General features: G+C 31.8%; 1 protein-coding gene across 1 annotated transcript; it reads right to left on the reverse strand.

Moving 5' to 3' along the window:
* Nucleotides 1-16,429: 16,429 nt before the first annotated feature.
* Nucleotides 16,430-17,455, reverse strand: LOC117910575 (putative disease resistance protein RGA4). The gene has a single exon (XM_034824675.1). It carries the CDS (start codon nucleotides 17,453-17,455, stop codon nucleotides 16,430-16,432), a length of 1,026 nt encoding a protein of 341 aa, XP_034680566.1.
* Between the last annotated feature and the right edge of the window lie 8,594 nt (nucleotides 17,456-26,049).

The following is a 26,049-nucleotide window of genomic DNA, read 5'->3' on the forward strand; positions in this document are numbered from 1 at the left end:
TGAAACTACAAAGTTTGAGAACCATTCTATTTCATAACATAAATGCTTTTAACCTTCTTTTCACAAAGAAAAAAAAAATGGTTGAAATTTGGGGGAAAACTTTATTATAAAGTATTCTTTCACATTTTCTAAGAAAGTCCGGAGTGAGAAAGAGCTTTTTATTATTATTAATTATTATATATAAGGATAGTTTCCGATAGTTTCAATTGCCCATAAACTATGCCTCTTTAACTCTAGTTTGGCTAGATGGAGCGGGATCAATTTCACTTGGGCACTCAAACCCAACTCCAACGCACACATATATATATATTCAATAATATTTCTTATAATGATAGGATTAAAAATACAAGCCCCGCCTACTTATATTATTATCCAATAGTCCCACTAGCCTCAATAATACATCATATTTTAATGATAAATTCAGATCATCACATGTCATCTGAATATACTAAAAAGTGTCCAACGTTCCACTAGCCTCAATAATGCATCATATTTTAATGATAAATTCAGATCATCACATGTCATCTGAATATAATAAAAAGTGTCCAACCCATACCCATTTGAAATCGACGACCAAGTGTCAATGCCGCCTCATCTTTTGTCATCCTGTATTTGCATACTTTGGAAAAAGAAAAAATAGCTAAACAAGATGATTACATATATAAATGATAGAACAATCAAACCCAAAAGCCAAAAATAGAGGAAATGACCTAAAGTTTTTTCTTCAATTCCTTTTTTCTATAGTGAAGTAAAAAAAAAAATTGAATTTCTAAAAATTTAGTAAACTACACCCTTAATGCATTGTGATTCCATGATTTTGTATTTTAGTTTTTATATATATATATATTTTAATATTATCTGTTAGATGAGATTACTAAAACTTTTTTATATTTAATTATTGCTTCTCGGTTGGACTAACCCAATTTCAAACCACTTCTGCTTTGAAACAATCGCTCCCTTCCCCTCTTGTGCTGCAGAGAGCATATTTTATTTGAAAACTATAAAGAATTAAACCTCCCATGAATACATTAAAATACGTCAACCGACGACTACAAATGCACCTTTATCATTTATATACATCTTGCTTTCCTTTTAATCTCATCTTCATGCATGTGTGGTCAAATTTTTTTGGGTTTCAAGATGAGCTGTGAAACTATAGATTAAGTTGGATTAATTATTACAAATTGCCATTACTTATATTAGATTGTAAAATTTGGTCATGGTAGAGGGTAGTTGGATGTTAAACTATAAATTAAGTTATTCCAAGTTGCAATTAATATTATAGTGTAGAGTGGTTGGATGTGTTACTTTAAAATAAGTCTGATTAAATTATATTAAAATATATAACAAATCTCCATTTTTTTACTTACCCTCTAATGTACTTCAATTCATTAATCAAGTTTATATTTTTTTTATCATTTCTTGTAACTTTTTGAAACGTGTCATGAAATTTAATAATATATATATATATATATATATATATATATATATATATATATATATATATATATATATATATATAATATTTATAATAGGAGAAAGACTTCTATAACTAATATAGCTTTCCTAAGAGGATTTATAATTTTTTTTTCAAAAATGTAGTGAAATAATTTTCTAATTTCTACTTTCTTTTCATAATTATACAAGACATGAATGTTAAGGTAGCAAAATTTTAAAACGGTTGGTTAAATTCATTAATTCATTATTGTTCTTCCTATTTCAAGCTTTGAAAAGAGTTAAAGATGCCCATCACCTAATTAAAGTAATTTTATCTTATTGAAGACAATTGTGATAGAGACAATTTGACGTGCCAAGTGAAGAGTTTGATAATTTTGTTGTGTCAATGGAAGGTTCAGTATAAAAAAGAAAAGAAAAAAACATATAAAAATAAAGAAATCCACACGTAAAGATACATGAGGTTTTAAAATTGTTCAATCAATCATGTCTATCTCTATAGAAGAGAGATAACATTCCATTATACAATAGATTATAACTAATAGAAATTGATGCAACTATTGAGTCTCAAAACATGTCACTTTTTCTCATTCATTGTATCTCCACCTTGAATTACGAGCCCTTTCACTCCACTAGGTGTGTCTCACTCTTCCTTACATCTACATTTTAATGAGTCTCCTTGCATCATAGGCATCTCTCGCTCTTCCTCACATTTCTATTTAGCATGTATAGCCCTCATAATCTCATTAACTTTTTTTCTTCATGACCTGTAATATTTATAGAGATATTCCTTCTAGCTTTCCTTATTCTATTAAGAAATCTAATTACAATCACATATAAACTTAAGAAATATTTTATATAATGTTTCTTTTACAAAAAGAAAAATATTCCAAATAGGAAGTTAAATTAACATGTTTAGTTAAATCATTCATTTATTCATTATTGTTCTTTCTATTTCAAGTTTTAGAAAGAGTTAAAAGATGCTCAACACCTAATTAAAGTAATTTTATCTTATTGAAGAAATTTGTGATAGAAACAATTTGATGTGTCAAGGGAAAAGTTTGATAATTTTGTCAAGTGAAAAGTTTGATAATTTTGTTGTGTCAATAGAAGCTTTAGTATAACTAAATAGAAGAATATAAAAAATAAAGCAATCCATGTATAAAGGTACATGAGGTTTCAAAGTTATTTGACCAATCATGCCTACCTCCATAGATGAGAAAGAACATTCCACTATATAATAGATTATAGAGGACAGAAATAGATGCAACTATTGGGTCTCAAAACATGCCACTTTTCCTTACTCTTTGTATCTTTACCTTGAACCACGAGCCTTTTTGCTCCACTAAGAGTGTCTCACTCTTCATCCCATCTACATCTTGGTGAGTCCTCTTACTCCATGGGCATCTTTTGCTCTTTCTTACATCTCTATTCAGCACGTATAGCTCTCACAAGCAGGGATTGAGGAAAATATCGCCGATATTTCGAAGAAATATCGGATATCGGGCTGCACCGAAACGATAATCGTCACCGATTATCGATCGACGGAAAAATCGGTAAAAAATCGGCAAAATCGCTGATATATCGGCGAAATATCGGTGAAGCACCGATAAATCGGAGAAAAATCGCGAGTGGATCTGACGCGCGGAGCAACCGGAGGAGAATTTCAAAAAATCACCGAAAATATCACCGATATTTCGGTATTTTTACCGATTTTTCGGAAAATTTCCTGATATTTCCTACCGGTCCAGCCTGCGCACAGGATACAAAATCTGGCTCAAATTTTTTGGTTTTCTTTGGGGGTTTTGAATGGATTTTCTCGGAAATCAAACGAGAATGAATTTTCCCGGAAATCGAATGGGGGATGGATTTTCTTGGGAATCAAACGAGGGTTGCAAAAAAAAAAATAATATCAACATGATTAGATTAGTACCTGCGAGGATTGAGAGTGGCAGAGGAAAATAGGTCTTTTTAAGGAATTCTCTCGGCTGGAGGGCAACTTCAGAAGTGGGTGGCCCTTTTAATTTTTAGATTTAGTAGAGGTAAAAAAAAAAAAACAAATCATGAGAACAATTTTCCTCTGTCCATATAAATAATTATAAATTATCGAATTTTATTTTGATTATTAAATAAATTAATATTAATAAAAAAAGTTGTTACTATATATTTTTAATAAAATTTTAAAAATTAAATCTCAAATAAAATATTTTATATAAATTAATTTAATTTTCATTTAAAATATAATAAAACATGTTTTAATAAAAGTATTTTAAAAATTTTTAAATAAATATTATTTTCAACCAGTTGGGTCCTCTTCATCTAACAATATAATGAAACCAAATCGATCTCTTCCTTAGTATAAGGACTATTGCAATCTCATATGTATTATATTTATGTATAAATTATTTTTATTCAATAAAATCAAATATTTTTTAACTCAATTCTAACTTTATACACTTTCAAAATTCATATATATTATTTTTAAAATTCAAATATCGAATCTACCGATATATCTTTGTTTACGATATTTTTCTTCTTAATTATATATATGTCAATTACACTTACAAGTTAACTTTAAAATGTGTATTTTTACTTATTTTATCATTTTTTGAAGTTTTTTCAAGCATTCCTATTAATTTTAAATAATTTTCACTCTATCGATATTTGAGAAAAAATATCCACCCATATTTCTCCGATATTTCCGATATATCCGTAAAATCGAAGTACTGATATATCAGTAAAAACCGATATTTCAATCCTTGCTCACAAGCTCATCTCTCTATCATAACTTTTTCTTTCATGACCTATAATATTTATAGAGATATATTCCTACTAACTTTCCTTATTCTATAAGAAATCTAATTACAATAAGATATAAACTTAAGAAATATTTTATATAATATTCCTTTTACAAAAAGAAATATATTTCAAATAGGAATTTAAATTAATATGTTTAGTTAAATCACTCAATTTACCAAATGCCCTCTTATTACACTGAAAGGATTGTTTAGAACTATGAAATAGAAAAATAGAAATAAGTAAATAAATAAAACAAAGAAAATAAAGGAAAGTGTAAATTAGCCTTCAATTGTTGTAATTAGGGATGCAATGGAAAAGAAAATAATAAAGCTAGATTTAAGTAGCATGATAGTATTTCTCTTTCTAAGCCCAACATTTATCTTTGTCTTTAGGGGTATCAGATACCTTGTGCCAATATTCTCCAATGTCCTTGTCATAGCATTGTTGTAGAATATTAGAATATGAGATGACTAATTCCTATAGTGGTTTCTTAATTAGGAGCATGTAGTCCGTCGATTCCTTCAACTTTTGGCAATCATAGATTTCCAAGTAACTGAGACATGGCATTACTAACCTCTCTTCTTAGTCTTCTTCTTTTGTTGAAAAGTTAAACTTGATTTAAAAACTTTATAAATATTATAATTATATTTAGTCTCTAAAGTTTAAGAAATAATATTTTATTTTGAATGATTATTTTAGTTTCTATTTTTGAGTTACAAATCTTAGAAGGTTTCTATATTTTATTAATAGGAGTTTCTATTTTATTGAGTGTGAATATCTATAAATAAGAGATTATCTAATATTTAAATAAAAGAGAGGGTGGTGGAATACAATAAATTTTAATTCTCCAAAATTTTATCTTCTTTATAATTGTTTATGTTTCTCTATCAACCCTATTATTTAAAAAAAAAAAAGGCATCAAAACCATAAGATGAAACCACTCTATCCTCAAATCAAAGGGATTTTTCAAAATAAATGATGAAGAGAGACAAGAAAGCTTTCATCAATATCTATCAAGCAATGGATGAAGGTTCTTTTGAGAAGATTTCAAGTGCAATCACCTCCAAGGAAGTCTAAGATAAATTACAAGATGCATACAAGGAAGTTGATAAGGTATGAAAAGTTCGTCTTCAAACTCTTAGAAGAGAAATCGAAGGTTTAAATATAAAATAATCAGAAGCAATCTCCAATTATTTTGTTGGAAGAGTGTTGTTGCATTCATACTTGCATGTGACTTTTAATATTTGTTGAAACGTACTTAAAGAAAAGAAAAATTGTGAGAAATTTTATGATTAGATAATGTGTTTGGGATCCTTTTGAATTGATTTTAAAAAAAACACCTATTCACCCCACCCCCTACCCCCTCTAGGTGTAGTCTATCATTGAGATTCACCTTTAGGGAAGGTATGATAAATCTTAAATTTAATGTTAAAATTGCAACAAATATGGTTTACTTATGAATATAGAACTTCCATTAACAATTTGGAAGGATAAACCAACTATGTTGAAAAGAGAGATCAAGAAGAACCTAGAATATTGTTAGCATATAAAGGAGAAAGCAAAGAGAAAAACATATGGTATCTTGACACTAGAGCAAGCAATCACATGTATGGCTTCAAAAACATGTTTGTTCATAAAGTGGTCATGTTACTTTTGGAGATGGATCCAAAATTCTAGTCAAAGGGAAAGATAAAATCCTAATTCTTTTGAAAAATGGAAAGAATCAATTTATCTCTAATGTTTTACCATGTGGCCAACATGAAAAATAATATATTAAGTTTGAGTCAACTCTTAGAAAAAATCTATGATATTCATATAAAAAATTAAGATCTCTCAATAAAAGATCAATATGTCAATTTAATTGATAATATCTCTATGATAAGAAATAGAATGTTGTTGTTAAACATTCAAAATGTTGTAAAATGTATAAAATCTTACGTCAATGATTCCTCTTGGATTTGACACTTAAGATTTGAACATCTTAATTGTGGAGGATTGAAATTATTGAACAAGGAAAATATAGTGAGAGGATTGTTTTCTATAGATCATTCAGATCAATTATGTGAATGATGCCTACTTGGAAAACATGCCGAAATAATTTTCCAAAAGAAATAATTACAAGAGCAAAGAAGTCTTTAGAGCTTATTCATGTGCATGTATGTAATGTTAGGATTAAAACACTCTAATCTTATTTTCTAAAAGTAATAATAAACCAATGTGAAAAATAAAGTACAAAAACACACACAAAATTTATAGTGGGTCACTCTCAATTTGAGAGTTACGTCTACTAGTAGTTGCTGTAGATTTTCATTATGATGAAAAGAGAGTACAAGAGAATCCTAAAACGCTTCACCCTCTAGGTTTTTCCCTCTACGTTTTTCTATTTCTTTCAATACCCTAAAAGAAATAAAACTTGCTCTAAGTTGGCTACCCTAAACATAATATAAATAAGATAACCAAATCAAATATGTAAAATCCTTAAAATACCCTTACTATTGGGATAATAATTAGGCTCCACACGTCTTAACAATCTCCCACTTGGAGACTAATCCATCATCAACCATCTTCACCTGTAGTGGCTACGACTTCTCTATCTTAGCTAAGAAGTCCAATTGAAATTGTGCACAAATCTAGTTTCTCAATTGTTATGGTCTTTATCAACATATCAACTAGATTTCAATTCCCCTAAATTTTCTCGAGTGTTAAAATTGTATCTTCCAAATCTGATCTCATGAAGTGATACTAAACTTGTATGTGCTTTGTCCTAGCATGATAAATAGGATTCTTTGCTAGATGGATGGCACTCTGATTGTCACAATGTAACACACTTTGCTTGTACTTATGCCCCAATTCTTCTAAGTAAGACTACAACCACATTAGGTCTTTGCTAGCCTCTGTCATTGCAACATACTTTGCCTTAATAGTAGAAAGTGAAACTATTTTCTACAATTTTGATACCCGATTGACTGTAGTACCACCTAAAGTATAGACATATCCTAGAGTACTTTTTCAAACCTAAATTTGACTTCCTAAAACACAAAGTCGACTCTGTAGTGCCTCTTAAATACCTGAGAATCCACTTCACTCCCTCCTAGAGTTATTTTCCCGAATTACTCATATGTATACTCACAACTCCCACTGCATGTGCTATATCCAGTCTAGTACAAACCATAACATACATAAGACTACTAATACATATGACACTTTGGCCATGTAAACCCGTTCTTGTTCAATTGAGGGTGACTGATCTTTAGATATTCAGAAGTGACTTGCTAAAGGGGTACTCACAAGCTTCACTCCAGCTATATTGAATATGCTAAGGACCTTCTTCACATACTATTTCTGCGGTAGTTTCAAGACCTCTTTATCCCTAGTAATCCTCATCCTAAGGATTTATTTTGCAACACATAAATCCTTCATTGCAAACTCATCTGCTAAATTATTTTTTAGTTTGTCAATCTCATGTATGCTAGCCCCCAAAATTAACATATCATCAACATATAACAATAAAATAATATGGGAACCATCAAACCTTTTGATATAGCAACAATGATCTACCTAACACCTCAAAAAACCATTATTGCTCATGAAGTTGTTGAACTTCTTATACTATTATCTTGGAGCCTCTTTCAAGTCATATAGACTCTTTTGTAGCTTACACACCATTTTCTTTTTTCCCTAAACCTAAAACCCTTGTAGCTTATGCATGTAAATTTCTTCTTCTAAATCACCATGAAGAAATGTCATTTTTACATCCATCTACTGGTAGTGCAGACCTTCTTTTGCCATTATCCTAAGCATTGTTCTGATAATGGTTAGTTTGACCACTAGAGAGAAAATCTCTATATAATCAATGCCTTCCTTTTGCTGAAAGTCTTTTACTACAAGTCTTGCTTTGTACCCTTGCTACCATCATGTTCTTCCTTTATTCGATATACCCATTTATTTTTCAAAGCTTTTTTCCCTTTTAGTAGTTCTACCAATAGCCATGTTTGATTAGACATCAACGAATCCATGAAGTTGGCTACCCTAAACCAAATCACATGTGTAAAATCCCCAAAATTCCCCAAATTAAAATACTCTTACTATTAGGATAATGATTAGGCTCCACACATCTTAACATGTAGTCCAATTCATCCAAACTCTTTTGGTAAAATAAATATTTTTTGATTTTCATTGATGATTTTAGTAGAAAAAGTTGAGTGTATTTTTTGAAGGAAAAATCTAAAGTATTTAGTGCTTTTAAGAAATTTAAAGCATTTGTTAAAGAGGAAAGTGACCACAATATATAAGAAATGAGATTCAATAGAAGACGTGAATTCACATCCAAAGAATTAGAAAAATATTGTGAAAATTATGGGATTCATTCACCTTTAACAACTCCATATTCTCCACACAAAAATGGTGTAGTTAAAAGAAAAAATAGAGTTATTCTTGACATGACTCAAACATGTTGAAAAGTAAGAAGATGGTTAAAGAATTTTAGGTCAAAGCAGTTGATTGTTGATTTTTTTGTAAAATCGCTCTCCTAATTGAAGTGTATGGAATGAAACCTCACAAGAATCTTAAAATGGAATAAAGTAAGGTATTTTCACATTTGAGGGTATTTGGAAGCCTTATATATGCTCATATGCCAAATCAAAAGTAATCAAAGTTAGATGACAAAAGTGGAAAATATATTTCATTAATCATGACTCGAGCTCCAAAGGTTACAATTATACAATCCAAAAAATGGAAAGCTCGTTATTAATACAGGTGTCAAATTTAATGAAGAAGAAGCATGAGATTGGAAGGCTCAAGGTAACTATGATACTCCTCCCCTTTATGAAGAAGGAGAACAAACAAGAGAAAGTTTGCAAGAGATTGCTACTCCACTTTCATCACTAACCCCATCAACTTATGAAGTTCCCACAACATCATCCTCTTTTGAAAGCTCAAGTGAAAAGGACACCATGTCTTAGAAGCCTACAAGAGATCTATGAAGTAATAGAAAATCAAAATGATCTAACCTTTTTTTTTTTTTTTTGTGCACATTATGAACAAATAAGTTTTGAAAAAGCAATTCAAGACCAAAGATGAAAAGATACCATGGAAGAGGAAATAAAAGTAATAAGGAAGAATGACATATGGAAATTCAAATCCCTTCCAAAAGAGAAAAACACAGTTGAAGTAAAATGAGTGTTAAAGAAGAATGCAAAAGGGGAGGCAGAGGGATAGAAAACAAGATTGGTGGCTAAGGGCTACAAGCAATAGCAAAGCATCTACTATGTGAATAACAAATCGCAATTGATTTATAAAGAAATCTAGTTTTCCATGATCAAAGCAAGCTCATTGATTTAATATATCATTTTATTAGATAGTGCATTGTGAATAAGGAAATGAAATTAAAATTTTGCAAAATCTCAAAATCAAATTGTGGATATTTTTATCAAACCTCTTAAGTTTGAAAATTTTAGAAAGTTGAGGATGCTACTTGGAGTCACAAGTCATGTTTAAGGGAGCATGTTGGAAAATTAAACTTGATTTAGAAACTTTCTAATTATTAGAATTAGATTTAGTCTCCAAAAGTCAAGAGAAAATATTTTATTTTGAGTTAATATTTTGGTTGCTATTTTTTGAATTATCAAACTAAGAATGCTTCAATATTTTATTGTTAGGAGTTTTTATTTAATTAAGTGTGAGTATGTATAAATAAAAGATTATGTGATAACTAAAAAAAGAAAGTGGTGGAATATAATAAATTTTTAATTCTTCCCAATTTTATATTCTTTGTAATTGTTTGTGTTTCTCCATCAACCCTATTACTCCAATATCTTTTAATTCCACTTCTCCAACACTTTTATATGATGAAAACTGAGTCTTTCAACTTTGTGAATAAAATTGTTGACAATGATTCCAAAAAACTCACCACCCATCAAGAGGCAATTCCCCCAATGAAGACACACAAACAATTGTCCCAATTCTTAAGTATAAGATTTTTCAATTGGATTAATGATGACCTCGTTATCCAACTAGGCTACTTTGTGTCATCACAATACAATTTATTTTTTAGAGATTTCAACTTTGGATGTGTTGTAGAGAAGGATGAAAATATAGCTTTCGGTTAATATATCGGTAACTTAATTTTATGGATATATTAGGATATATCCAGAAATATCGATGAATATTTAAATACAAAATATTAGCAAAATGAAAATTAATCAAAATTTATAAAAATATCGGAAAAAGACTTAAAAAATAATAAAATAAGTAATATGTTTAAAAACATATTAATATTAAAATGATAATATGTTTAATTTGAATATATTGTAGGATAAAAAGAAATAATGATATTTATATAAGTATTTTTTATTTTAAAATATTAATATTTTATTTATAAATTTATATTTGTGTTGTATTTAATTAGTTTACAAAATATATAATAAGATAATTAAAATTTAATTATTTATAATAATTTTATTTTAACTAATTATAATATATATATATATATATATATATATATATATATATATGTATATAACATTGTGCACATCTAACACAAATCTACATATGATTCAATAGCCTAGGCAACCCTTGGCAAATTCAAGCACTCGGGTTTGGCCTTGCTCTTTTGTGTCCTTTGTTCGAGTGGTACATGAAGGCAATCCCACATCTTAGTTTGAGAGAAAGCAAAGCCTTATTTCATGATGGTGCCTCCATCGATCCACTATCAAAGTTAGCAAAGTGGGCATGGGCGTGGGCTTTATCAAAGATGAACTCACCAAGCTCATTTGCTTTGGCAGCTAACATTTGCAGCAATGTGAGTTGATGATAGTTAACCTCAATTAAGTCTTGTCCCTTGTTCCTTTCTATCAATAAGAGAGAAGAAAAAGGTAGAAAAGGAGTCACACAGTAAATTCATCCCATTGATATCAATCATTCATGAATAAACTTCTACGGAGTGATAAAATATATATTACATAAAGGTTACATTTGATGTGAAAAGACTTGGAATAAGTATATAAGACAATCTCCATAATTACAATCACCATAGACTCTTCACCACACGAGTCATTTATTACTCAAACATCACACAATCACACACTACTAATGAACGATTCAACCATAATAATGTAACAAACCGATGTTTGCTTAGAATTACCCTTAAAACTTATTTGACAACAATTATAGGAAGTGATTCTAGTTTTTTTAGTACTTAAAAATAATTATTTTAATAAAAAAATTTAATTGCTAGAAAGATTTTGAAACTTTCCCAAAACTACTATCAAACGAGTTTTTATTTTTCTTGTAACCACGCATAAGCACTGCAATTACACCTACCAACGGAGGCAATCAACTTGTCATTTCCATGCATCTTCCTCCCAAGTCGCACTACAAGAAAATTGACTTTCAGTAATAAAATATTTTGTCACTGAAAGTTTAAATTTCGTCTACAAAAACATTCCCCAACGAAAATTCTTCCGTGCCTTGTTCATCGCCCTAGACCCGTCGCTAAAAGTTTTGTGACAAAAATCTTATTTCGTTGCCCAAAGTTTTCCTTGATGAAATAAAATTTTGTCACTGAAGGTGTTTTCCAATGAAATATTTCATCGACAAAAGTAAGAATTTTTGTCACGAAAAAAAATAAAATTTGTCCCAAAAGTCGTCAATATTTAATGTCGACGAATTTTATTTTTGTTGCCAAATATTTTTGGTAACAAATTAATTTCGTCAGTGATAGCCTACAGTCTCTGTTAGTTGACTTGGCCACGCCCCTCGCCATTCACCCACAGTGCTAGCTCACTTGTCAAACATGTGACCAAGCTCTGATACTACCTGTTGATCGAGGTGCTCTGTACTTCCTAATGGGTTACCCATACTAAGATTTCTTTGGATCTAACACGCTTAACCTTGGAGTATTTTACGACAAGGCCCCCATTTGTTCTGAAAACCAATTGGTGATCAGAACATGGACCTTATATTATTTAAGTTCACTCTCCATAGTCCATTGGGGTGGTCATTGGCCCCCCCATAAGGCCAACACTATTTATTTATTGAATAAGGTATGCAAGTCAACATGAATTTGACTTAAACTCAATTATACTTAACCCAAAATCATGAAAGGGTGTTAGATTCAAGTCATATCAAATTTTGTCACCTCTAAACAAACCTAATGTTGAATGAGAACAAATTAGAGGACTATAGTTTATTAATAGCTAGAATAAATTTAATTCTAGACTTATGGATTAAAGTGATAAATTTGAAATATTAAATAAAAGTACAATTGAAAGACAATGTTAGGAGAATGCCAAAGTGTAATACTCATATTGACATTAATAAAATAATGATCAAAATGAAATTAGGATCCTACATCATTTTTTTTTCTTTCCCTTTCTCATCTATTCCAAACAAAAATATCAAACATAATGAAACACTATAAATATAAATCATATAATAATTTATGATATATTTCAATTATTTTTATAACTATATTTGTTTTAAATATTTGATTAAAAATGCATACAAGTATAAAAACTCCTTTACAAGTTAGTAGCCATAGAAGTTACTATTTTGCGGTATAATTTAAGATTTTATTCTTAATAAGTAATCAATTTTGATAAATTTGTAATTAATAATTAAAAATAATAAATATATAATTGATCAATAAAAAATAAAATAACCAATTATTAATAAAGATGTGGTTGAAAACTTTTTAAAAACTTTATATTTATATAGAATTTCACATGTGCTATATATTAGACATTTTTTATTTTGTAAATATGAAAATAGAGCTAGGCATATGGTACTTGCAATATATTATATCATATAATATTTAACTTATACTTATTTATTTATTAATAATATATGATATCTTCGTACACATAAATAATATTTGGAATTTTATGTAGGTAGAATCTTTTTATAGACACTAGACAATTTATTTGAAAATTTTAATTCTGCCCAATTATTTAAAAAACAAGTAATAATTAAAAAAAAAATCTATTAATTCAAACTAGGTAACTAAATGTTAGTATAAATTTAATTCTTGAGTGGATAAGGTATGATTTTGAATGAGAACAAATTAGAGGACTATAATTTATTCATAGCTAACATAAATTTAATACTACATTGGACTTGTATGGATAACTTTTATCGGATATAATAAAAATCATTTAGTAGTATTTATGTGTGTGTAGCACCATATAATAATATTGAAATTTAAATAAATTTATATCATAGGATGTAATCTTACATATCTTGGATTATGTATTGTTATTATTTATATATATAAAAATATAAATAACATATTACACTATAAATATTAATTACTTAAATAATTTACATTTTTGTTATTTCATAACAATACTATTATTACATAATAGAACATTTAAATTTAAATAAATCTACATTCTAGTATTTAATTTTATGGATACTTAATTTTATTATTATTTATATAAATAAAATATTATAGTATAAATATTAAGTGTCAACAAATATATATTATATTATTTCATAGTATAAATCATCTACTTATTTATTAATATTCTTTATTACTATCACAATTTAATAACATTATTTGGTGACAAAATTACTCAATTTGTTAGGAAATAATATAATTACCGACGAAACCATTTTGTAAGCAAAAATAAATAAAAAGATGTAACTTTTACTGAGGAAATTATTTTCATCACCAAAAATTATAATTAGTGATAAATATTTTCGTAGGGAAATAGTTTATTTTCATCACAAAAGTGTTTGCGCAAAAAAAAAAAAAACAAGCACCAAAATTTCCCGCCACATCGTTCAGCGACAAAAATTTCAAATTCATTAGGAAAAGTTTGTAGAAAATTGGCATAATTGACAACATCTAAATTTTCATCAGTAAAAATTACTTTTAGCCACAAAAGTAGAATTCGCCCCTAAATTTTTGTCACAAAAAGTACATTTTCTTGTAGTCGATCGATGAACTGAAGCACTGCCTTTTGCTGTGTTTGTAGCAATAGGTTAATTGGAGGAATATGTCAGAAGACAAACATTAAAAAAATCAGAAGGCAAAACAAGAAAGCATGACAATATGACAACGAATTTTTCAATGGATTCTTTCAGCATGTATATGTCCGAAGCAAGTCTTTTTCTTTTCTCTTTTTAGTTTTATTTATTTATTTATTTATTTATTTTTTTTTTTGAGATTCTAAAGTAAATTTAAATGAAACAATATTATCAAATGCAAAATTCTAGGCAAGCATGATATAGTAAGAGTATGTTTGGTAGTGATTTTAGGAAGTGTTTTTAATATTTTTAATACTTAAAAATTTTCATCATTCAAGTGTTAAAAATGTTTTCTATAATCACTTCTAAACGCACTCTACATATTAAAAGTCAATGCATTTTTTATGATTTAAGATGATTTTAATATGAGTTTTGTTAAAGGTAAAACTTGTTACCTTTAGCCAACTCAAATTTATTTTTTAAAATTAATGAATTTTATATATTTATTTTATTAATAATGATTTTTTTGGATTTTTTAAACTTTAATAAGGAAATGAAAATTAGTTTTAATTTTAAATAGTATTATTTAGTTATTTTAAGGAATAAATATAACATTTAAAAATAATTTAAATTAATATGTTTAGTTAAGTCATTCCATTTACCAAATGCCCTCTTATTATAGTGGTAGGGTTGATTGGGATTGTGAAGTGGAAAAAATGGAAAATAAAACGATTAAAGCTATATTAGCCTTACCACATATAAAGCCACTCTGTTTGCTGTCAGTATATAGGATACATTGAGCAGACTGTCTTCAATACACTTGTTGTAGTGTTGGTGTAGAATATGAGACTCAAGAAAGACGATGTTCTCCATTGGTGTCCTCTGAAGCACTTGGTCCGGCAATCCCTCGAACGTTTCATAGTTGTAGATTTCCAAGTAATTGAGACATCGCATTATTGATCTCCCATCTTCTTCTTTTACTTCCCACTTTTCCCAATTCTTCATAAAACTAGAAGAGAGTGTCTTCAACTTTGGAAATGAAATTGTTGATGATGATCCCAAAAACTCACCACCCATGTATTTCACACTATCCATACCCCTTATTGTGAGCTTCTCAAGAAGTGGTAGTTCCCCCAATGAAGGCATATATGAACAATTGACGCAATTCTTGAGTTTAAGATTCTTCAGTTGGGTTAATGATAACCTCATCATCCAACTGGACCACTCTATGCCACCATAACTCGATATGTTTAGAAATTTCAAGTTCGGATGGGGTTGTAGAGCTTCAGCCACACCCTTCGTGCCCTTCAAATCAAACTTGAATGTCAAATGATGGAGGTGTATCCTATTCTTCATTTTTGCCTTCTCTTCCTCCCTTGCATTTTCCACTTCACCTAACAATCTTATTTTAAGCCTCCCTCTAATGTTGTCCAAGTGTCTTAGATCTTCTATTTTACGTTCATCATCGCCATCATTGCTTACAATGAATTTCTCCAATGTCTGAAGAGAGCTTAATCTTCTGATTCTTTTTGGAAAGCCCTTTAGACTATGAGTAGCAGAATTTTCAAGATGCCTCAAATTAATTAGTTTGCGCATTGCCTGTGGTAGTTTCTTCAGAACACGATATCCACTTAGCGTTTGCAAATTATATAAATCACAAATCGTTTTGGGCAAACATTCTAAATTTCAATTTGATATATTAAGATATCTTCAATGTATCAGTTCCCCTACTTCCTTCAGAAGTTCTTTGAGATTCTAGCAGCATCCCAAATCCAGTGCTTGGAGACATGTCAAATGCTGAAAGAAATTATGTACGACTTCAAAACTTATTGGAATGGATCGCCAATCAAGCAAGAGGGTGTGTAGATGCTTCATATTATAAATGGAGAAAAAATTATGGGTACTCTTTCGGACAAATAAGAAGGCATGGCGTCCCTTTTGGAAGGATAAGTCTTTTCTCCCTTCATTTTCATTGTCAACCCCCATCCTAAGACATTCATTTCTAGTCAAAAATTGGGCAAAATCATGTACTATATCATGCATCTTACACCTTATTATATTACCATTGCCACCCTTTTCAAAATCTTGGAAGAAAGAATGTGCTGCTAAATGTTTGAAGTACTTTCTACTAACCGTCTCCATCTCTATACCCGCGTCAGATTTGAGATAGCTATGTGCCATCCATAACTTGATCAACTCGTCTATTTCAATAACAGTCTTTCGGAAAGACGGCACAATATGAGAAGCAGCGTTTAATAGCAGGGGGCAGATCATAATAACTCAACAACAAAGCAGGGGAAATATCTGTCTCAAACACATCCAGCCACCATACTTCATTATTCAAAACATCCTCCCATTCTTCCTTATTATTTTTAAAACGAATGAGATTCCCCAAAGTTTTTATAGCGAGTGGGAAGCCCTTGCATTTGTCTGCTATTTTCTCACCAATTTCTTTTAATTCTTCCTCTTTCTCCCAAGTACTCCTTTCATAGAAAGCCATTTGATGGAATAATGCCCGACATTGCTCCAAAGACAGCTCCCCCAAGGGATGCTTATACGTAGTTCTCATCATCTTAAGAACACTCTCTTTGCGTGTGGTCGCCAGAATTCTACTCCCTGCTGCTCCGCAGTGGAGGGTGTTCTTCAGTTGTTCCCACAATTGATCCTCGTCAGTCCACACATCATCTAGCACAAGAAGGAACTTCTTGCCAGAGACACACGTTTGAACTTTTTGATGTAAAGCTTCCAAATTATGGAGATTAGGAGACGTTTTCTGGAGGATTTCAACAATATCCCTAAAAATTCTGGTTGGCTCAAAAGGATCAGAGACACAGACCCATATTCTTTCATCAAAATGGGCCTTCACCTTTGGGTGGTTGTAGGCTAGTCGAGCAAGAGTTGTTTTGCCCATGCCTCCTGTCCCAACTATGGAGACGATGTAGAGGCCAGATTTCTCTTGACAGTTCTTACCCAACAAATGGTCTAATATGATTTTTTTATCCATATCCCGACCGTACACCTCTGAAATATCAATTGCAGAGGTAGTTATAACTCGCAGTGGTCGCTCCTCACTCCTACTAGAGACAAAATTAAAATCGGTCCTTTCACTTGCAATGGCATCTAGTTGTTGTTCAATGCCCTTAATCTTAAGAGCAATGTCACGACGAGAAGCAACTTGCTTGAAACAGATGCAAGGGGAGGGCATACAGAAGCTTACCTTCTTCTTAGACATATTGAAAAATATGAAAACTATAAAAAAAGTGATCTGAAAAATATATCTAAGGAATTAAAAATATGACAATAGTATTTATGTATAAAATTTGTGATATGAATACGAAAGGTATAAACAAAGTATATAGATATAAAGACTATTAAAAATATATTATAACCCAACTCATTCAAAATTTCTTTGTTTTATTTTATTAACTTTTTAATTGATTTTTTATTTATTTTTATTTTATCTTTTGATTAAAAATTATTGATGCAAAGTTTGACCATTTTTATAATCACTCTAAAAGAAATTGAATTTAAAATATTAAAATCGATTTATACTTTAAATTTTTAAATAATTTTTAGAAATTATGAAGTCTTTAAGAATTATTGTATATTATGTGTGACTTGTTTTTGCATTTTTATTTTTTTAAAATAGAAAATAAGAAGTGGATTTAAACAATATCTTAATTTTACTTTTCTCAACTCCTTATGGATGATTAAATAACACAAAGTTAGAATTTTTGTATTCTTTCTTTATTTTTAATTTTTCTCCCCATTTTTGTTTCTTCGAATTTTCCAATAATCAAACACTAACTTGAACATTTTGTTCTCGTACATGGTTTAAGATGGTTTAAGATGGTTTTGTGAGAATTTGTTTTCGTTTTTTCTTTTTTTAACGTCATCCTTTAGGTTATAAAGTAAGGTGTTTTATTATTTAATATTTTTTGTCGAGTGATGAAGCAGTCAAAAGTTGATGATAAAGTAGAAAAAGTATCCAAACTCCAACCATTTTTGTTAGGTAGCATCCACTTTCCTTTCTTCCTTGTTGTGTCAAGAATAGCCTATTTTATTTGAAATGATAATTAGTCAAGAAGGACTTATTTGATTCACATTACTACAACAAAATATTTCCAATGAAGCCCGTTTTAAATCCATCCGTAAAAGGTGGTGGAGCCAACAATTTAGCTCGGGGGTGGGAGAGAGACAACCTTTGAAATAAATATGGGTCTTACCCCAATGGTTCAGACTTGTCATCGTTAGGGGGGACAATAACAATAAGTCATCTTATTGTAAATAAAAATAAAAATAAAAACATTTTTAGGGGTTAGGGTATGTCGTAAGTGTGAATGCTTTTCTTTATCATTTATAGACAGTTTTTGCTTTTTCTATTTATCTCTTCTTTCTTTACATCTCAACAGTAAAATAATGAACATTCTTCTTTCACTTTCAGTTTTTTTAGAATGAAAAATAACCCTTTGTACGCACAAATTTCGTAAAATTTATCCTGCGAAATTAGCAAAAAATAAAATGCGAAAATTAATGCGAACAAATGATTTATCAAATTTTTAAAAAAAAAGTGTAGTGCGGGTACAATCTCAGAAATAAATAATATTCTTTCCAGAAGAATATTTTTTCCCTCTGATTCTTTGACTTGATCACACTTCGGAAGATGACGATGACGTTTTTTTTTTATTTTTATTTCAGAGATCAATCGAGGGCCACAAATGGTTTATTCTCGAATGACCTTGTTGAATGGCAAAGAACGATTGTATTAGTTCTTTTGCTATTTACCAAACTTGCAAGGAGATTTGATGAAGCTCTCTATTGTTGTGAAGCCCCTTCTCCTATACGGAGTTACCTTTGGATTTTCTCCTTAGGATTTTCTCTCTAGAATTTTCTCTTTTCCAGAATTTTTTCTTCCTCCCCCTTGATGGAAGACACCTCTATTTATAGGTGAAGATAGGGAATTTGAATTTCAAATTCCCCAATTTTAGTTGCTTAATTCAAGGGATTTAGTTCCTTGATTTTAGCAAATTTCTATCCAGGAGGTTTTACCAACAAGATAATAATAACAATAATAATTTTCTTATTATTATCATTATCCTTTTTTTTTTTTTTGTGTCTACAAATGCCCCCACTTCAAGACACATCACGTACATGCATTGTCATGTGAATGGGTGAGTCTTGAAGTAATTTTTTTTTTTTTTTTTTTTTAAACTCCACTTCGTTTTCCTACCCATCACCTTGAATCCTCTTTCAATTCGTTTTCCTTCTTGCTTTATACTTTTAGTTCTCTTCAAATTTGTCATCCCTATATACTTTTTTTTTTTTTCCTATATAAAGGAGACAATAGTTGAGAAACTTGACTTGAACCTTTTCAGAGAGCTTTTTTTTTTTGATCTTTGAGTGTTCTTCAATCCAACTTGAGAAACCCGACTTGCATTCGACACAAGAAATCTTCACCTCTTGAAACTTGTAAGTTTTTTTTTTTTTTTTTTTTTTTTTTTTTGGAATATATATAACATGCATGGAAACAAGTCAAACCACTCAAAAATGATTTGATTTCCATGCATATAAACATATATGTTGACACGTGCTTTTTTTTTTTTTTTTTTTTTTTTTTTTAAGGAAGAAAAAGACTTACCTTTTTCGAACGTGTGTTGGTCTCCAATATTTGCAATGGTGAATTTGATTTCAGGTAATTCAATTTAATTTAATTAATTAATTAATTAAAAAAAATTACCTTAATACTTGAGGGGAATTCTTTTTAACAAAATTAAATATCCATAAAAAATGAATATTTAAAATTTGACCCTCGTGTAATCAAGTCGTAGCCCTGACGCGAAGCGGTGTCGTATTTTTGGCACTTATGTGCTAAAGTCTTCACTCATGCAAATTGGCTTGACTTGAATGCATAGTGGTGTTCAAGTTTTAATTTTTAATTAAAACTGGAATAATACTTGATATCTATGCAAACAAGTTATAGCCCTGATGCTACGCGGTGTTGTATTTTCGGCATTTATGTGCTAAAATCTTCACTCATGCAAATTGGTTTGACTCGAATGCATCATGATATTTCCAGTGAGGAAAATACTTTTTTTTTTTTTTTTTTTTTTTTGAATATGCGTCGGCCTTCATTATTTGCAAAGGTGAATTTGATTTCAGGTAATTTAATTTAATTTAATTAATTAATTAATTAATTAATTAATTAAAAAAATTACCTTAATACTTGAGGGGAATTTTTTTTTAACAAAATTAAATATCCATAAAAAAAAAATGAATATTTAAAATTTGACCCTCGTGTAATCAAGTCGTAGCCCTGACGAGAAGCGGTGTCGTATTTTTGGCACTTATGTGCTAAAATCTTCACCCATGCAAATTGGCTGACTTGAATGCATAGTAGCATCTAAAAACTTAGACCCATGTCTTATTCATCTCTCTTTCTCTTTTTTTTTTTTTTTTTTTTTTTTTTTTTTTTTTTTTTTTTAGGATGACATTCTTCAAATGTTTCAAGGAGAAGACCGTAACCATTCTTGAGGATGAAAGTGAAGATTTTGAGGAAGGGACTACCTTGTCAGTGCATAAGTCACTTACTGACCTTCAATCTTTGTCAGTGCCAGTGACAAATGACCCATTACACATATCTTCTTGGTCTCGGATCACATCTTGCAAACTTACAAATATCAGCAATTCAAAACTTAACAAGGTGAAACATGTTTCTGATGCTCTGCTGTTGAATTCTTCCACCCAACTACTACCGAAGTTCATGATGAATTTGGATTATTGGGTTCTCGTGTTCGTGACGGAGAAGCCAAATGGGGAAGCTCATTCAAAGTACTTGGGGAATCTTTCTTTACCGAAGGATATTGGGAATGGGTTGAGGAGGTATTGGGTCGACATGGACCATTTCTTAAAGGATGTAAGCTTTATGAAGCTATTTTTGCATCCTTATTCAGCTATGATCGTCATGCCTCTATGATTAGAGCTTTTTGCGAACGTTGGTGTCCTGCCACTAACACCTTGCATACTTCCATTGGAGAGGTTTCCATCTCTCTTTGGGACTTGTATCGTATTGCTGGACTGCCCGTCAGTGGATCTTTTTATGATGAGATGGTACCGAACGCGGAAGAGTTATCTAATGATGCAACAAAGTCCTCACTCCCACCAAGTTGTCGAAATTTATTCCTTGCATATCATCGAATTCGCTCTGAGACGAAAGGAAAGTCTTCAGTCAAGTTAGCCTCTTGGGTGTCATTTTGGTACAAAGGCTCTATGAAGTATGCAAAACCTCCAAAGAAAAGTACAAGGAATAAGGCGCAAAGGCCTAAGGAGACTCATAACCCCTCCGGGGAAATTGATCCTCCTAAATCTCGTACTCAGTCGGAGACGGAAATTTTTGACAACCTTGGCATAGCAGAGACAGATGCTAAAGAGACTTACTTGGCTGCTTTCTTAGCATGTTGGTTATGTAAGTTTGTTCTTCCTTGGGGGGGGTGTCAATTTGATTCGTCCTGGAGTCTTCAAAGTAGCTAGCAGAATGGCTCAAGGTGAGACATTTAGCCTCGCTGTTCCAGTATTGGCAAGCATTTACAACGGCTTAAATGAAATCGCTTGTTCTTCGAAACCTGGGACTAATGCATCTATTTTCCCCATTCATTACTTATACGGATGGTTAGGTGAATATTTCAACACCCATTTCATTTCTCCTTCTTGGAACCATCCCCCACGGATGACTTATTACGCTGGCGAGTTTTCTGCTAAGTGTTTTGATGATTTGCAAGCTCAAGCTTTGATAATGTCTTGCAAAGGAGTAAAGTTGGACCACTTGGCATTGCGTCACAAGGAGCGTGTGCACTGGACTGATAATGAATCAATTAGTATTACGAAAGCTTCTTATCTCATAAGTCTTCGCTCTAGCTATTTATCTTTGCGACAAGGTAATCATCGGGTGATCCAACCATATTATCCTCATCGGTTTTCCAGGCAATTTGGGTATCCTCAAGACCTTCCAAGGGGTTTGCCAGAGATTTTTCGCACTGGATCTTTAGAGGCGGTGTATCAACATTGGGAGTCATGCACTAGGCTTGGTACCTACTCCAAAGTCACTATACCAGATTATCATAGTCTTGAAGAATTTTCAGTCACCAAGGCTTATGCAGATTGGTGGATCAAAGTGCGTAAACCTGGTAAGGAAATTCTTACTACTGCTTGTATAGAGCCCCCTCCTAATTCTTCTTGGAAAATACCCTCAAAATCTTTAGAGAGTAGAACGCGCAAGGATGACTCGAGTGTTTCTACTAAGGAGGATGTTAAAGATAATGTTGAGAATGATTTCAATGATTTACCTGATGATTCAAGAGTTTCTTCTAAGCGTTCAATGGGTGGACATCGAACTAATGCCTCTACACACTCAAAGCATGAGGAAACTGTTTTCAATGGTGGTAGCACTCACTGTCACAATAATTTTAAGCAACATAACAATGCACAGGGTCTTTATGTATCAGATGACGACTCTGAAAACACAAGTGAATGTCACTTCAAGCGCCGAAGATTAGACCCAACCCTGTGTACTATGATGAGACCAACTCTCATCCTCTTGATGCAGATGTCTTCTTTGCTGAGTCCCAACTTCTACTCAACCAATAGAACTTGATGGTGAAGGTATTTTTTTTTTTTTTTTTTTTTTTTTTTTTTTTTTTTTTTTAGCATTGATACTAACAAAACTAAATATTTGCCTTAGGTGGCGGGTGACAACCAATTTGTCGATGAAGGGGATGAGTCTCTTCTAAGGATCAGTTCGAAAATGTTGTTGCTACTAGGGAGTCAACGCCCTTTACATTGACTATGCCACTAGACAATCACTCTATCACCCCATTACTTTCGCCTCATTCTCCTTTGGGTGATGAAGGTATTACTAACATCTTAAGTGATGTTCTGATTGAATCTCAAGGTCAAAAGACCACAATTGGAGATACAACATATGATGAATTGACGCCTTTAGCGGTTGCAGGTTTAATTGCTGAACAACAATCTCCATGCCCTACTATGGTTGCTTCTTTTACTTCCACTCACACATTCAACGTTGAACAAATCATCCTTAATGCCCAACGCCAAGCGGCACTTATGATAGGAAAAGACATTAAGGAGATGATTATCAAAACTTCCAATGAATGTCTCCCATTATTGAGAGGAAAAATTGATGAGCTTCTTGATGCTATCACGAAGATTGGAGTGGACCCTTCACCATTGAAGTCTCAGATTGAAAAGTACATGGAAAGTGTAGATCGCTCGATGCAATGCAACACACCCATTCTATGAAGATATCTTCGGAAGTACAAAGCGAACGTTTAGCTATTGTTGCGTCTCAGATTGTGGATGCTTAAATCTGAAGGTATACAAGTGAACCATCGTCAATCTTTAAAGGTTGACTTAGCCACTCTTGATGCTAGACAAGAGGCACTTAAGAAGGAATTGGAGCAACTAGGTATACAAAAGGAACGCCTTCACAACTCAATCTTGGAGATCGATGAGATTATAGCCAATAAACAGAGTGATGTTTCTCGTTTGCGGAAGAACACGTCATTATCGCCCAAACCCCCGTGCTTACTGATGTCGATGTCAAGGCCTTAGAGACACTTCAAGAAACCTTAAAGACTCAACGCGATCAGCTTGCATGCTTGGTGTGGATGTGATCGTTGTACCTTTTTACTTAGTTTTAGCTCTCATTCTTTCCTTTCATTTTATTTTTATTAAGATGTAATAAAGTCTAGCATTTGTTAGCTAGATTTATTTATTAATAAAAAATGAGACTTTTTTTTTTTTTTGGTAGTGACTGAACTCAAGTGGTTCCCTGAGTTGCCTACGTACCCTTCAAAGAGAGGGGATCAAGTCAAACGTAGTTCCATTTTTTTTTTTTTTTTTTTTTCACGCTCTAACTTTTGCCAAGACTAAAAGAAAGATTTAATCTTGCGAGCATATGTCCTAAATTTTGCCTAAGTCGCCTTTTTCAGGTTTTCAACTTAGCAGACTTTTTTTTTTTTTTTTTTTTTTTTTTTTTTTTTTTGTGCGCCGTACGCAGTTTATGCTCATGCGGGCCAGGAGCATAGTGTGGCTCAAGCATAATAACGCTTTAAGAATTTGCCATTGATAGGGCCAATTCTTAATCCGTCTCAGCGACAATCTTATAAGCACCATTGGTGTAACTTCTTGCACCACGTAAGGTCCATTCCCATTTTGATGTAAATTTGCTCCCAGTCTTATGTGTGGTGATGATGGGTCTACGAATGGCAAGAACTAGATCACCGACTTGAAAAGACCGAAGGCGAACCTTTTTATTAAAAGCTTTTGAAAGGCGTGTTTGATAACACTCTAAGCGTTGCTGGGCTTCGAGTCGTTTTTCATCTAGTGCTTCTAACTCTTGAAGACGTAACTTGGCATTATCTTCATCAGTTAGTCCTTCATGTATAGCAATCCTTAATGAAGGGATTTGACGCTCAAGAGGCAATACAGCTTCTACACCATAAACGAGAGAATAAGGGGTTGCTTGTGTAGGCGTTCGATATGTTGTTCGATATGCCCAAAGTGCTTCTCCTACTCGTTCATGCCAATCCCTCTTTGACTTATCAACAATTTTCTTCAATAAGTTGCAAAGGGTCTTGTTGAATGCTTCTGCGAGACCATTGGCCGGTGCATTGTACATTGATGACTTATGTTGTTTGAAACCGAACCTCTCACAAAGATTGCTCATCAATTTGTTGTAAAAGGGTTTCCCATTGTCAGTGATTATATATCGTGGCACCCCATACCGATAGATAATATTACTTCGAATGAAGTTCACTACATTTTCTTTCTTCACTTCTTTAAGTGGTATAGCTTCCGCCCATTTAGAAAAATAATCTGTTGCTGCCAATATGTAAGCATGCCCAGCAGAGGATTTAGGAGTAATGGGTCCGACCACGTCAAGTCCCCATGCATCAAATGGCCATGACGCAATTGTAGGATGGAGTGGCTCAGGAGGTTGGTGTATAAAATTTGAGTGGAATTGGCATGATTGACACTTCTTTGCATATTCCATACAATCCTTAACCATAGTTGGCCAATAGTATCCCATCCTTTTGATTCGAAAATGAAGTTTTGGCCCTGACTGGTGAGCCCCACAGATCCCAGAATGAGCCTCTTCAATTGTTTGATTTGTCTCTTCTCTCCTAGGCATCGAAGAAGTACTCCATCGAATGAGCGTCGATAAAGTGTTTCTTTGTAGTAAATGAAGCGTGGAGCTCGACGTCGTATTTCTGTTCGATGCCTTAGTTCATCAGGTAACTTCCCATGCTCTAAATAGTCAATTAATGGTTGTCGCCAATCTTCGCTATCAATAGTGAATACTGATGTAGCGTTTACTTCTTGTTGTCGTAATATTGGCGATGGTGGTAGTACCCACTTATGGCAAAGAGGGACATGTATAGTCTCATCCTTAAGCAGTGTCAAACTTGCAGCTAGATTAGCTAGAGCATCTGCCATTTGGTTTTCTTTTCGTGGAATATGAACTAAAGAGATTTGCTCAAACTTTTCCATCAATTGGGTAGCATATTGGAAGTAAGGAACTAAGTCATTACTTTTAACCTCATACAAGGCTAAAAGTTGATTGATTACCAACTTAGAATCCCCACATATCTCTAAGCTTGTGATTTTCATTTCAATCGCCATTTGTAGACCGATAATTAAGGCCTGGTATTCAGCGACGTTGTTGGAGCATCTCTCACTAAGAACAAATGAATACGGTAGTATCTGTCTTTGTGGTGAGACGAATACAACACCTGCACCTGTTCCATCATA

The sequence above is a fragment of the Vitis riparia genome, unplaced genomic scaffold (assembly GCF_004353265.1).
Source record: "Vitis riparia cultivar Riparia Gloire de Montpellier isolate 1030 unplaced genomic scaffold, EGFV_Vit.rip_1.0 scaffold782_pilon_pilon, whole genome shotgun sequence".
NCBI lineage: Eukaryota > Viridiplantae > Streptophyta > Magnoliopsida > Vitales > Vitaceae > Vitis > Vitis riparia.